This window comes from Venustampulla echinocandica, assembly GCF_003357145.1.
Source record: "Venustampulla echinocandica strain BP 5553 chromosome Unknown scaffold_4, whole genome shotgun sequence".
Classification (NCBI taxonomy): Eukaryota; Fungi; Ascomycota; class Leotiomycetes; order Helotiales; family Pleuroascaceae; genus Venustampulla; species Venustampulla echinocandica.
Genome location: NW_022474209.1, coordinates 758,444 through 772,362, shown reverse-complemented (window position 1 = coordinate 772,362; position 13,919 = coordinate 758,444). Strand labels below are relative to the sequence as shown.

At 48.6% G+C, this 13,919-nt stretch overlaps 5 protein-coding genes across 5 annotated transcripts; 3 read left to right on the top strand and 2 right to left on the bottom strand.

Annotated features, from left to right (window-relative positions):
• Positions 1 to 2,985: 2,985 nt before the first annotated feature.
• BP5553_06547 (putative Ribosome-associated complex subunit SSZ1) lies at positions 2,986 to 4,814 on the bottom strand (the record flags this gene model as incomplete). The annotated part of the gene is made up of 3 exons (XM_032015170.1): positions 2,986 to 4,429; positions 4,484 to 4,610; positions 4,673 to 4,814. The coding sequence occupies 3 exons, from the start codon at positions 4,812 to 4,814 to the stop codon at positions 2,986 to 2,988; spliced, it is 1,713 nt and encodes a 570-aa protein (XP_031868591.1).
• A 260-nt stretch (positions 4,815 to 5,074) lies between these two features.
• On the top strand, positions 5,075 to 5,867 carry BP5553_06546 (putative exosome complex exonuclease RRP40; the record flags this gene model as incomplete). The annotated part of the gene is made up of 2 exons (XM_032015169.1): positions 5,075 to 5,269; positions 5,331 to 5,867. 2 exons carry the CDS (start codon positions 5,075 to 5,077, stop codon positions 5,865 to 5,867), a joined length of 732 nt encoding a protein of 243 aa, XP_031868590.1.
• A 2,118-nt stretch (positions 5,868 to 7,985) lies between these two features.
• BP5553_06545 (NIPSNAP-domain-containing protein) lies at positions 7,986 to 9,960 on the top strand (the record flags this gene model as incomplete). Its single annotated transcript, XM_032015168.1, has 4 exons — positions 7,986 to 8,223; positions 8,744 to 8,965; positions 9,084 to 9,413; positions 9,476 to 9,960. The coding sequence occupies 4 exons, from the start codon at positions 7,986 to 7,988 to the stop codon at positions 9,958 to 9,960; spliced, it is 1,275 nt and encodes a 424-aa protein (XP_031868589.1).
• A 603-nt stretch (positions 9,961 to 10,563) lies between these two features.
• BP5553_06544 (Uncharacterized protein) lies at positions 10,564 to 11,660 on the bottom strand (the record flags this gene model as incomplete). The annotated part of the gene is made up of 3 exons (XM_032015167.1): positions 10,564 to 11,253; positions 11,350 to 11,535; positions 11,595 to 11,660. The coding sequence occupies 3 exons, from the start codon at positions 11,658 to 11,660 to the stop codon at positions 10,564 to 10,566; spliced, it is 942 nt and encodes a 313-aa protein (XP_031868588.1).
• A 186-nt stretch (positions 11,661 to 11,846) lies between these two features.
• On the top strand, positions 11,847 to 12,689 carry BP5553_06543 (uncharacterized protein; the record flags this gene model as incomplete). Its single annotated transcript, XM_032015166.1, has 2 exons — positions 11,847 to 12,036; positions 12,127 to 12,689. 2 exons carry the CDS (start codon positions 11,847 to 11,849, stop codon positions 12,687 to 12,689), a joined length of 753 nt encoding a protein of 250 aa, XP_031868587.1.
• Between the last annotated feature and the right edge of the window lie 1,230 nt (positions 12,690 to 13,919).

The window sequence follows — 13,919 nt, the reverse complement described above, 5'->3', positions numbered from 1 at the left end:
CCTGGATATATGCCGGGCAGAGGGTTGGAGGATGCAACAAATAACTGTAAGAAACTTCCACCCTTGCGCTCTGATTTGCACGACCGTCACCTATGTGGGTGGACAACAGCATATGATATGAGTTTCAAATTGAAACGCCTCAGATTCTTCCATGATATGTGGTTACGAATCTTTCAGAAATATATTTGAGGCTGGGCGACTGCGAACAGCCCGCCGCTCCCCCCGATGAATATGGTGATAGGTGGCAAAAAGAAAGAGACCAAACGATGAAGCAGCGTCTCCCCATAGGGGGGAATTTCTTGGCAGATATGAAGGCATCTGACAAAATATTCTTCGGTTGAATGTTTAACCTGGTCGGAACAAGGCGGTGCAGAACAAGACATATGAGATGCATATATTGTGCTCCGAATTATGGTGGCAATATGGTACGAGCAGCGCGTAGGGACAACAATAATGGAGACCGAGCATAACAGAGTCAAAAAAAAATAGCAGTAGGATAGTGGAGCGCTTGATTCCAGTCCGTTTCCAAACACATAGTGCCCAGTCCCGCTCCAGATAACATGACCAAGTCATGACCAAGTCGCGGAACCCGTGAGGCCTCGGACCATCAGCACCAAATGGTACGAGAAGCGGCCAAATCATAAGCCAAGGGCTGCCGAGCAGGAGTCTCCTCTCCCTATTGCTGGGCCGGGTAAACAATCGACGGAGTCTGAAGCGACAACTCCTTAGGGTATAGCGAGAAAGGAGGCCCGTAAGGATGCTAGTGGTGGTGGTATTATTAGGTGAAGAGAGCGAGCGTTGAGGGCATTCCCGGATGTGAGAACGGTAGTGGGAGCAGCCAATGGTCGCCTACTCGGACCAGAGACCCCGTAGGGACTAGGTATATGGACCAGGACATGTTGATACGGCCTCGCCCTCTCATACGGCCTCATAACGTCGCACTGGTGCCATATAAGTCGGCGGCTTCTGGGATTCGGGAAAGCCGGTCCTAATACAGCATCTCAGCGCGCTGCAGCCGAGAAAAGGAACGGCATCATTGGTGTCGGGCAAGCCTTCTAAGCTCTAAGGGTCACATTGGACGATAGATGAGGAATGATGGAGTGTCGTTGACCATCTTGACTCGTCGTCGACGGAAAACCCAGCAAAGCGACAACGTCAACAAGGACATCAAAGGCGGGGAACCTTGGCCAGCATATCCAGCGGCAGATTGGCTGATCTTTATCCCGAAATTGTCCACCAAATCAAAATGTTAATATCGCGAGCGTCAATATATACTCGGTATTATCCATGCTCGCGGCAGCTACTTCGAGTCTTCGACGCGACGGCCGTGCCAACGCAGATACAGTGTTTCTACTCCACTGTAACGTGGGAATACATTGTTCCCACGATCGATCATCCTATTTTTGCCCTTAGCGATGTGTATAGTGATGTATCGGTAGGTTCCTCGGGACAATGCCAGACTAACACCAGATTGCCCGCAGTGGCCATTCCTTGGAATCGCCGATTGAAAGCTTAATCGCATGTCGCAAGATGTAACCCTGGCATTACCCAGGCTGGATGCCGCTGTCTGGCGCTGTCCCAGCTACCTGAGGGTACGAAGCCGGCCATTCCATATTGAAGAAATAAACATCCGTTTTTGCGGTACCCAGATGGTATTGATATTTCGGCCGTCATACTTGCGGTGGTTTACTCAAGCAGGCTTCTCAGAGGGTGCCCGGTTTGCGCATATGTGATACGTGCGGTTAATAAAAGTCTTATCCTCAGGGCTTAGTGAGATAGTATCGATGAGTGGTCCTATACTCGAGTAGAGCAAAACTAAACTTCCAGGCGACGCGGCCTCGACAGGAATAACTCGGTGGCCTGTACAAAGTAAGTTAGAGCATTGATCTTGAGATACTATCTATTCTCCGAAGAGCCACACCTTTAGGATCGTGCATGCTTGCGTTCCGACATCCGATCTCTAGAGATCGATGGTACTCGCGTGGTTGTGTGTGGTGTTGAGAACTTAGTAGGGGACAAGTACGATATCATATCGCCATACTATCAGACCAGGTAGAAGGAAACATAGTACATTAATTGATATTTTGATTTGCACATTGCCCCCAATAATAACTTTCTCAAAGCAAAGTCCATCAGCAATTAGAGCAATTGATCCAGCTGGAACTGGTACCACCAGTACAGTATCAAGTTAAGTTCTCGAACACCCACGGCTCCTCCCAGGAATACCTGGGCCGAGCTTCCATCCATCAAATGGCCTCTTACGCTCGGGAACCCAAATACCGGAATATGGATGGAGATCCTAGGAATACTGCCCTTCAGAGTTATAGAGTAGGATCTTAGGATCCCTATAGATGGGAATCTGGAATGGGAACCGTTCCGTGAGCCGTTAGTGCCACAGCATCAGAACCCTCCCCCTAATGCAAAATACATCCATCACTATCACCTACCAACCAAGTCGGCCCTTCCATAGTCAACTCACCATTTGCAAGGCGGGAATGTTCCGGCGGCCCGTCACCAACACCACGCCCCCTTGCTCCCAAACCAAGATCTGATCCTCCGCGAGATCTAGATCAGATCTGAGAAAGAAAGGGGGAGTACCACCTGAACCACACCACAAAGCTGCAGGTACCCTCCCACAAAGGCCCCTATTCCGTTCTTTCCCCGCAATCTGGAGCATGAGCAAACGGGGGGAAATGTTGACTCCGTCATACTTCTCTTGTGGATATAGACGCAGGCCAAAGTCAACTTGATATTGGGAAGCTTTTCATTGTTTCTCAACTGTACGTGCTCTATACTTCATGACACGGCGCAATCGGGCCTCGCACTCTATAGCATTTTGTGCGCCGGCTCAGCGCCCAAGACATTCTAAAAATTTGCAGTGGATCCATCCATCCATCCAGAAGGAAGGCATCCAAGTTTCCCCCTCTAAAAGCCCCGACAAGACATGATCCGTCCAGTCACTTGACAACGATGGTAAGAGGAAAATTAAGGCGCGCTCAAATTCCCCCTAACACCTCCTTTCTCACCAACTTCTCTAGCCGTGACGGTAACAGCCAGATCCACAGCGACATTAATCATGACTTCGACCTGTCCGCCCTTCTTGGTGCCCTTAACTGCGGCCTCGGCGAGCACATTCCCAACCTTCCATACCTTCTCTCGCTGTTCCTCCGGTTCCTCGTCGCTATCTTCGTCGCTGTCCTCGCTGTCATCAGATTCCTTCTTTCCATTAGTCGTTGGTGCTGATTCGGGCTTCGTGACTTTGATGTGACTCCCTCCTTCGACAATCTTGATAAGAACGTCGCCGCCCTCTTTAGGTACGGGGATGTGGATCGATCTACGCGCAGGCACGGCGGTTTCCGCGGATACGATAGGCGTGAAAATTCCTTTGTGGGAGTCGTCGGAAATGGCCAGGACGCCGATCGCGTTGGTGAGGTGCTTGACTGTAGTTACGGCAGGGTGGGTAGATTGCTCGATATCTTCTGATTCGTATTCCTGGATCAAGGAAGCTTGCAGTGCTGCTCCTCGCACTTGAAGCTCTGATGGGTTAATCGCCGTAGCAGAAGTTGAGGGAGCAAAGATCTTGGTGGTCTCTGGGAAGATGGATCCGAAGTTAGAGGCAATTTTAGGTGTATGTGATGTTCCACCAGATAGGATAACTTCGTCAATATCCAGAACATCGAGGCCTGCCTTTTTGACGACGCCTTCGACAAGACGATTGAATCCGTCCAAGACTTTTCGTGCAATTGTCTCATATCGTAGGCGGTTGATGGTGGATGTGAAGTCGATGCCTTCTGCCAAGCTCTCCACGCTGAAATTCGCGTTGGTTCCAATACTAAGAGCCTTTTTCGTAGCTTCGGACTCGAGTTTCAGTTTTGCAAGACTTCGGGCGTTTTCCCGAGGGTCAATTGAGTTCCACTTGATGAATTCCTTTGCAAAATGATCTTGCAAAACTTTGTCCAGATGCACACCCGCAAATTCGTAATCGTGAGCGGTAGCCAGAATTGTGTACATGCCCCCTCTTGATGCGATAACAGCCACATCAGACCGAGTACCACCAAGATCTGCGACCACCACATTCTTATCGGACACTTTGGTCTCTGGTCTTGCGTCATATGCTAGAAGTGCGGCCACTGGCTCACGAATGAGCTGCAGGGTTTCAATGCCCGCATCCTTTGCCGCCTTAGTGAGAGCTTCATTCTGCTTTTCGCTGAAGTTGGTGGGAATGGTAATAACCGCCGAGTTCACATCCTTGCCGGTGAAATGGGAAGCAGATTGCTTCAGTCTGCGGAACTGACGGGTTGCAATTTCAGAGATAGTGACTGTGGATTCCTCGTCTCCCGCCTTATCCTTTATGGTGAATGCGACCGTGTCGTTGTGCGCTTGGGGGTGGGCAGAGGCGTGGCAGTGCGTAGGGTCTATTGACTTGAAGCTGCAAATATAATTAGCACGCAAATATTGAATAGAATACTTCATTATGTCTTACTCTTGTCCCAGGAAGTCCCTGAAGCATGCCACAGTGTTCTTGCTATTCCGGATAAGCTGTTGCCGAGCTTGCTGGCCGTTATATTCCTCGCCATCGACATATGATAGAATTGAGGGAATTTGACGATCTATATAGAGCTTGTTAGCAGGCTTCCCAAATATGGCCATAAAAGCTAAATAGATATCCTACCTCCATCTTCGTTGGCAATGACCTCGACCTTATCATCCGCCATGGTAACCGCAATACTGCTGTTGGAATTCCCAAACGAGATACCAATAGCATGACGCTCGTCCGGCGCTGGGCCGCCAGCAGATGCCCCTTCTGCAGCCATCTTATAATCGGAGTTAGAGTTATACAAGAGCGAAAGGCAGAGTTGCGCGTTGAGCAAAAACAGAAATTTTGATTGTGGTTTTGTGATTCTGAACCTGAATCGGAATTCTAACTTTTTTCGTCCCCGGTCACTGAGAAAACTCGCTAGCGCCGCTCTGCCTCGCGCGATTCGAGACTGGCGAGGCTGAGAGCTCTAACTTCAACCCCTCGAAACGACTTTCACATCTCATCTCCATATCAATATCGTTGCCGGAAATAATCATGGCAACAGCAACATTGGTCCTTCCGGGTGAACAATTGGACTCTAGCTCTCTACCGTCACATCCAAAATTGCCTCTTAAACTCGGACCGGGGCTGCGACATATCCCACCAAATACTATCACACCCACTGTCGCGGGCCAGCTATGCACCGACACGAGGAAGAATGCCGTCTGGGTTGAATTCAATGGTGGTCGCGTATGTCCAGAGCCTATTTCTGTTGCTTGTTTTGAGAATCTAGCTAATGGGACCACTGCAGTACACTCCAATCGCCGGCGACCTTGTCATAGCCACCGTACAGAAATCGGCCGTCGACGTGTACTACGCCAGTATCAGCGATTACACACCCAATGCTTCCCTTCCCCAACTCTCCTTTGAAGGGGCAACGAAAAAGACCCGCCCACAACTCGCATTCGGCGCCCTGGTCTACGCTCGTGTTGTGCTTGCGAATAAACACATGGACCCAGAATTAGAATGTGTGTCCTCGTCGACAGGAAAATCAGAGGGACTCGGCCCACTAATAGGAGGAATGGTGTTTAATATTTCTCTGGGAATGGCAAGACGACTTATGCTACCTAAGCCAGCGGAAAATGGGAAGCTCGTGATTTTAGAAGAGCTTGGGGAGCAGGGAGTGGCATTTGAAATCGCCGTGGGCAGGAATGGAAAACTGTGGGTCGATAGCAAGAGCGTGAAAGGGACACTGTCAATTGGAAGGGCAATTCAGGAGACTGATGAGAAGTCCTTAAGTGTGGAGGAGCAAAGAAAGGTAGCAAAGAAGATCGCTAAGGATATCTGAGCCTCAAAATCATCCTGGGTGGAGTTGTGGGTTAAATGCATTGTGGGCGTTTTGGACAATGGTTACAGGAAATTTTGATATTCTTCATCCCAAACGTCTCATCTCCTTGAGATATTCAAGCTTTTGAAAATGAAAGTCACAGCGAGGAGTCATTAACTCTACGACATGCTCAGCTAATGCACCAAGGACCAGTTCACACTGCTACCACAGCGTAGGTTTAATTCGGTTTCATTACCTGTTTTCTTTGCTTTGTGATAATCCATCAACAGCGAGATCTTACAATGCCGCAAACATGCGTGGCGTCGGTCCGGCGGCCAAACTCCATAGATATTCATTTTGTCGACTAGTTAAGTTTATTTCTTAGAGGTGCTTGGCACTGTGTTTTCTCTTACAATGTTAAAAAGTGAGAGCATATGTTAATATAAACGTAACAGCAACCTTTAGATTAACAGCAGAGCTTGCTTTGACTACTTTTATGGATTTGACACTATACTATACTGTCGGCGTCACATGTGCTTATATATAGATAATATACACCAACCCTTTAGGTATATACTGTGAGTTGGTACATGATCCAATTCTAGAAAAGTCGAACGATCTATAAACTGTCGAGGTTATTTCCAACTAATATTTTCTTAGGTCGCAGCCAACTTTCTTAAGAATTGTTGGATATTACTTCTATATATATAAACGCTTAAAAACATCCCTAGATTTCTTTTTAAGAGGACTACTAGTTTTATCGACCTACTAGTACTCTGTGATAAACTACTAGTAGACTTCCACTAGGAGCATGTTGATCTGCATTTTTAGTTTCGTCTGGTAAGTCCTTGTCTACTAGTATAAGCACTTTCCACTCTTCGTCTTCAATGTTTTCTCTCCTGGGAACCTAAGTTATATACCAACCATTTCCCAACCAAACTTCTATATTCATCACCTTTGTATCGGACAGCTTCTATTCCCGTCTCGTTAGTCTCAAGCATAGTGGCTGTTATTTTATTTTGATCAGTGTGTTTTGACGATTTGGAATTATCAAGGTTATGCATTGAATGATAGGAAGCTTCTCAAATAGGGATCTACGTTATTCCAGAAATTCTCTGTAGTGTTGATGTCTTAGAGTACGGGTTGACAAATATACTTCGAATATTTATATTACCCGACTAATGGGACAGTGCCACTGATCTCGGTTTAATGCAAAGCAGATGGAGCGACGAAGTAAAAGAAGCATCAGTGGCTATTTAACATAAAATATCGAAACGGGAACAATAAACGGGCTTGGAAAGCGAGGAAACCGGGCATAGATAGAATGGAGGGAGATTTTGAGAAGCAAATGGTAACGGGTTCAATCGCCTTGAAAAGACCTTGGGGAATCGTTCGAGAGCTTGAAACACCACCAGACGACGGTACACTATCGTGACGTATCAAACCACATCATAGATCATTTTGATGTAGAATGACTTGGAAGCGACACATAGAAAACTCCAGATATAGCGAAATCGTACTGTGAACTCGAGACAACGGGAATGCTGGCTTCTCATGGTGTCCATATGATACAATGTCTCCTCCGCGCCCATTCACCTCCAAGCATTCCCCAGCCACGCCACTCAAACTCTATGGGTCATCAACATATCCGCACCATATCCTCTAGATCCATCATTTCATTTCCCCGTCAGTGCTTCTCGGCTGACTTCACGCTCTTAGCGTTGGGGTTCCGGGGGTCGCTCTTGAACTCATCGGCTACACAGGTGTATTCCATCAGCAAAAGTACACCAGAGGAGTGTAGGTGGGCAAGCAAAAACAACTCACTGTTCATCAGCATGGTTTGGAATGAATTGATGCCGTACATCATGACGAGGCCTATCTCCGGATTAGCACCTCTGTCATCCCGTGCAAGCTCGCCATCCCATCCCCTCCACCATCAACCGTATATCATTACAACGAATTCGACTTGGGCGCATATCATACCGGCAACGAAGAAAGGAGCCATTGGCTTAGCTATTGCGTTCTTTCGTTAGCTGTGGATGCTCCTGGTAAAGCTTTTGCTTGCTTGCTTGCTTGCTTGGGGGGGCGAAGGCAATGGACATACCGAAAGCCCCGGGAAACTTCTTTCCTAACAACGACATGGCGATTGTGTATTTGAGAGAAACTGGGGAGATTGAAGGGATTGGAGGTGGGTTTCTTGTGGTGTTGGAGGTTCCTGTCCTGGCGTTCTGGTCTGGTGTTGCGGTGGAAAGCCGGGAGCCGCAGCGAAAATCACTACCCGCATCTGGTTTAGCCGACGAGGTATCACGTGCCACTGCTCGCATCGAAGTAACCAAGTACTTCACATCTGCGCCTGATATTCAAGGCCTGAGAACTGGTAAATGCCTGAGGCATTAATGCAACAGTGCGGGGTGAATGCTGACACATCATCCAACCACCAATCACACTCCCTGTTTGCTCTGCTGTCCCTGGACTGCGTACTACGTAGTGCAGACTACATAGTGTGAAGTACCAAGTACATCTATATCACTCCTTGCTCCTGTTGCTACTTCCCGTACTCCCCTCACTTCTACTCTACTCTACTTCATACTGCTCAACTCTCGTCTCCTCTTCTACTTGTGTTCTTTAATAACCTCCAAAAATACCCGTCAATAAACCTGCTGCGAAGATCACTCATTCAAGGAGCCTTGTCATTGCCAACTTCTCGTTTAAGCTTGCTGGTCCGTCCTCGAGTGCCGGTACTACGTCGTAGACAGGCACGACCACAATACATCGTCATCCGTCGAGCTTCGTGCGAGCTTCAACGCACTTCAACGCACTTCCTCTTCCTTTGTGCTTTCATACCAGACACGATCTGGATACTCGACTCCGTCAATTCAGTTATATCACCAATATAGCTAATAGCACCATGTTCGCTCGACGCGTTCTCAAGAGCCCCAGCTCATTGGGCGCTCCCAATCCCAATATCCTCCTCCGCCCCTTCACCAGTAGCACGGCACTCTCTCGAACCCCCGCGCTGGCCGATATCACCCCCGATGGCGTAAAGTCATTCGACACAAAGCAGAAAGTGTTCCGAGAGCGCATAGCAGAACAGGCCAGGAAGCAAGAAGCAAGCGCAAGTAGGTCCTCAGATACTAACTTCCTTGTCCCTCCTTCCTTTATTTCCTTCCTCCCACTGCTCCAAATGCGAGCAATGCGAGTCCACACCTATCTAACGTTCGTGCCACGCGCAAACAGTTCACTCACGGGCCGCTTCTGCAGAATCCGCCGCCGCCGCAGCCGCGAGCGAGCAAGATGATTCCAAGGGCAAGGGCAAGCTCAGCAGCTTGATCTATGGTACCAAAGAGGGGAGGGCGTTGGAACGCGAGATCGAGCTTTCCTTCTCGCAGGTGCTAGCGAGAGGAAAGTATGTCCACAGTATTGTGTTCCATGAGGTGAAGCCTGATAAGGTGGATGAGTATGTTGAATTGGTTGGGAGCTGGTATCCCCGGATGGCGGGCATGGCGGAGAACAAGGTGCATTTAGTAGGAAGTTGGAGGACTGAGGTTGGCGATTGCGATACTTTTGGTTGGTCCCCCTTCTTCACGGATCTGCCAGATTATTTGTACAGCTGCTGACCATGGAACAAGTCCATATCTGGGAATACCAGCGCTACCAAGGCTATCACACCTCCCTACACAACATTGCCAGCCACCCCGAATTTCCCGCCTTCGACAAGAAGCTCAAATCCCTCATAACTGCCAAACGTACCTCGCTCATGCAGGAATTCTCCTTCTGGCCGACCACCTCCCCCCGCCAATTGGGCGGCGTCTTCGAGCTTCGCTCCTACACCCTGCATCCAGGCAACCTCCTTGAATGGGAGACCCACTGGCGACGTGGCCTAGGTGCTAGAAGACAAGTGATGGAGGGTGTAGGAGCTTGGTTCGTGCAAATTGGCGATTTGAACACGGTGCATCATCTCTGGCAATTTGCCGATTTGGAGGAGAGAAAGGTTCGGAGAGAGCAGAGCTGGAGTGTTGAGGGTTGGGGAGATACGGTGCATAAGACTGTGCCATTGATTCAGAGCATGAAGAGTCGGATTTTGATTCCAATGCCTTGGTCACCTGTCGCTTAATAGCATATTTCTATAGAGGAGTGTGAGGTGGAGATGGACGAGGTTCGAAGGGAGCTGCATGCAATTGGCATCGCTGTCCTAATTGCACCTCCATGACGGCTAGGAACGGATTGATTCTATGGTTGATGGCGGTTTGCAATGGCGATCGTCGGTGTGTGTATACATCATTTTACTTTCATTCGATGGGTTCATTTTATGCACATAGGCGCAAAGCCAGGTATTGCAAAGCTAGCAAGCAGATCAGAATTAAACAGATTTTCCTGTTACTCAAAGCTCGTCTATATCTACCTTAGGCTGGATGCACGAACCGGCATCGATTTCGTCTCCTTTACTCGTACAGATAACCATGCTGCAGCACGTCGGGAGCCTTGAACAATGTCTCCGGTTAGGGTGCCTACGTATGTAGATAAACATGTCTTAAATGTATACATCTCAGTCAGCCGCTCTCTCGGGTGATATAGCGAAAGTTGCCGCACCCATGGGCTTGGGGAGTTGATCTGTATCGCCTACGGCTAGATACGGGTATCAAATACCCACCTCCATATATTCTCCCTCCCTCCTAAACACATTGATTCTACTTAGCATTAATAAAACCATATCCATCTACCCCTCATCGTCAACTCCTAGCACTGCCCTCAACCCCATCCGTCCCGCCTCGACACACCTCTCCAAACTCCCCAGTTTCGCCCCAAGCACAAGTAGCACCGGATCGGCACTACTCTCCACTCTAACCTTCTCTCTAACCCTCACCTCCTCGCCCTTGTACATAAACACCTCATCAATCTCATCATGCTCCAAGCGTCTCTGGGCGCCGATGGCTAGTGCGAGTTTATTGAATGTGGACGGCGGGGTGGAAGTCGGTTCCAGAACACGGACGGTAAGAATTAACGATGACGATGTGGGGAGGAAATGCAAGGAGAGGTTTTGTGGAAGGGCAGGCGTGAATGTTTGAGCGTCGTAGGATATTTCGTTCCATGGCGGGGAGTGAGCTGAAACCGAGGCCTCGATATCTGTCAAGGATGGGGTTTGTGGTGGTGTGTCTGATGTTGGTTGTAAGAGTACAGGGCCTTTCAATAGGGATAGGGCCTCGATGAGGATGCTGTGGAGGAGGTGTAGTTGGGACGTTATAAAAGGTGCTGAATGTCGGTCACCCGTCCAGCGGGTTATGTCGACGCAGTCGAGAGATTGGTTTAGGAGCGCGCGGAGGCGGGAGAGCTGGGGGAGGATAAGGGGGTGCTCTTGGGAGATACTGAGTTGGAGGGGAGAATAGGTGCGTAGACGGAGGTGGAGCGACTAGTAATTCGTTTGTTAGCTTAGCTTAGAGTATGAGCATCACCGTATAAATAGCAATCATCGGTATATATATATATAAACTATCAGCAAACATACCCCTTTAACAATCGTCGTTCCCACCCTCGTAATATGTCCCTTCACGCTTTCACTCCGCGGACTCGACGTTACGAGCGTCGAACCCGGTTCTATCGGTGCTAGCAAAGCATAGCATTCTTCTAGGCCTGATTTCAGCGAGGCGAGAGTTTCTTGTACGGAGTCGAGAAGCCAGGAGAGCTCGCGGGCCTGTGACGGCATATGGATTAGCTGGAAGTAAGTGGGGAGCTATGGAGGAATAAGCTTACGGTAGAATCGTCTTCTTCTTTTTTGAGTTCTTTTGGTGCAATGTAGGGATATATGGCGGTAGCCATCTTCGCGGTATGCTAGTGGGCACGTAGTGTTCTAGTTTGGATAGAGAGCTCGCCGAGATAAGGAGTGAGAACTATGTAGGACCAGGACGAAGTACGGTAAAGCAGGTGAAGTTGTGAGCTTGTGACTGGGGAGCTGTCTCCGCCGGTGTTTTGCCGAGACCATCAAATCGCGGGACCAAAGCTTCAATGGCGTTAACAACACCCCTCGGACTCATCCCCCTGGCACTGAATACCCGACATACAGATTCAATACCAGGAGCGATGGCACTATTACCACCCCCGAAGGTCCAACCAGCGTCCCAAATGCCTAAACAAAATAAGACCGCTGACGAGGACCCAAAAACCAAATCGAAAAAGTTGCCCAGGCTTTCAAATCGTACGTACTACATATTATACTTAAACCCATCTTTTAAGATTTTATCCGACATCCCTCGTTATTTTATTAACAACTCCCCTAAAAATCTAGACCACAAGATCTCCAAGCGTCCACTCCTCCACCCGCCGATCGCCTCGCCCAACAGCTCCTCCAACACCGCCCCAAAAGTAATCTATATATCCTCCTCGACGCCCTTCATCTCCACAATAAAACGAGTCCGAAAACTCCTCAGCGGAATCGAAGCACGGCAATACGCGGCTTCTAAATCGAGCCGCCCTCGTCCTGGCAAGAACAATAGGGAAAATTGGAATGCTAAAAGTAGAAATGATGAATTGAGATCTGTGATGCAAACGGGCAATGACCAGGCTTTTATTCGAGGTGTGGAGAGTAGTTTGAAGGATCGAGACGGGGAGGAGGTGATTTTAAAAGCTACGGGGAAAGCTATTGAGAGATTGTTGAGTGTGGCCGCGTGGTTTATGAGTGAAGGGGAGGGAAAGGAGTTTGCTGTTAGCATTAGGACGGGGAGTGTGGGTGCTATAGATGATGTTGTCTCGAGGAGGGATGGGGATGTGGATGCAGATATGGAAGCAGAGGAATTGGGTAGTAGAGTGAGACGGACGAGCTGTCTGGAGGTTGGGGTGCGGTTTCGCTGAAGCATTGCTCCATATACGGAGTGTTTTGCTGAAGGTCTTGAAGACTTTTAATGGATGTCGATTGCTAAGGGGTCAATCCATCTCCTATAATTAACGGATCATCGGAGGCTGAGGTATGGTCTTTTGAACTAGGTAGTTCACGGCTCGATCTAACAATTCAAGCAGGGTCGACATCATCGCCAACACAGATGGCTCGCGGAAAACGGAATCATACCTCAGCTTGATCCCCGATATAAAACCCCTAAGGACGAAACCATAAAATTGGAATACGAAATAACGTACATTGCCGCACGCCAGGCCCACCATACCTATGACTGCTTGCTGCTCAAATTTTACTCGACTGCATGGCGGTGCTGAGGGCGAGTGGGCTTGGCAACATTCAGACATTGAACATTCGGACTATTTGGGTCTTGATGCGGCGTAGCCCTTCATAATCGAGGCTAACTCGCTCATTACGGAAGCGCCCAACCGGGGAACCACTCTCAATATGGAGACTATGTATCCACTCTGAAGTATAAGTTTGAAGCCCTCCCCACCTTGGCTATCATACCCGCCATAAGTCGGTGGACGATGGTACTTTGAATGAGGCAGGCTGAAGGGTGCATGCCCATGTCCAGTTTTCTTGGGCCATTGTGGCACGCCATGGCTACGCAATTACCCGGAACCAGCCTTTTCCGCATCCTCGAAATACATTCAAACAATTAGCTACTGAAATCATGCCCACTGATCCGGCGCCTCTACGCGAATCAGATGAGCTAGAACTCGTGTTGCCCTGAACCATAAGTTACCTGAAGTTAGACTATCACTATCACATGGTTGTGGGAGGTTAGCTTATGATAAGTTATTATGATGCATTTTATCTAAATTTGATATGTTTGGTTTTGTTCCCTAGTTCCATTTAATTGATTTGGATGAGTTCCGACTAGAAATCTCTGCTGTCCAGAGATACATAATCGATGCTAATTTACAACTATCTGGTAGGATGTACTTTGGCTTCGACACCCGGTAGAGCCTGCTGTTGAAATACCGATGTTCCCTCCCTCATGAACAACCATTCGTTTTATAAACGTTCCTCTTCCACAGGTATGTTATCGCGTCCAAATCCTGCTAAAGTCTCTACTTCTGCACCTATACGCCCCTTATATACGGATATCTCTCCTAGTAAGTTTCTCTCAATTAGCTTTGTGATGCTCAGGAGTTGAACTCTCCTGGCTATACCGCCTTTTTACA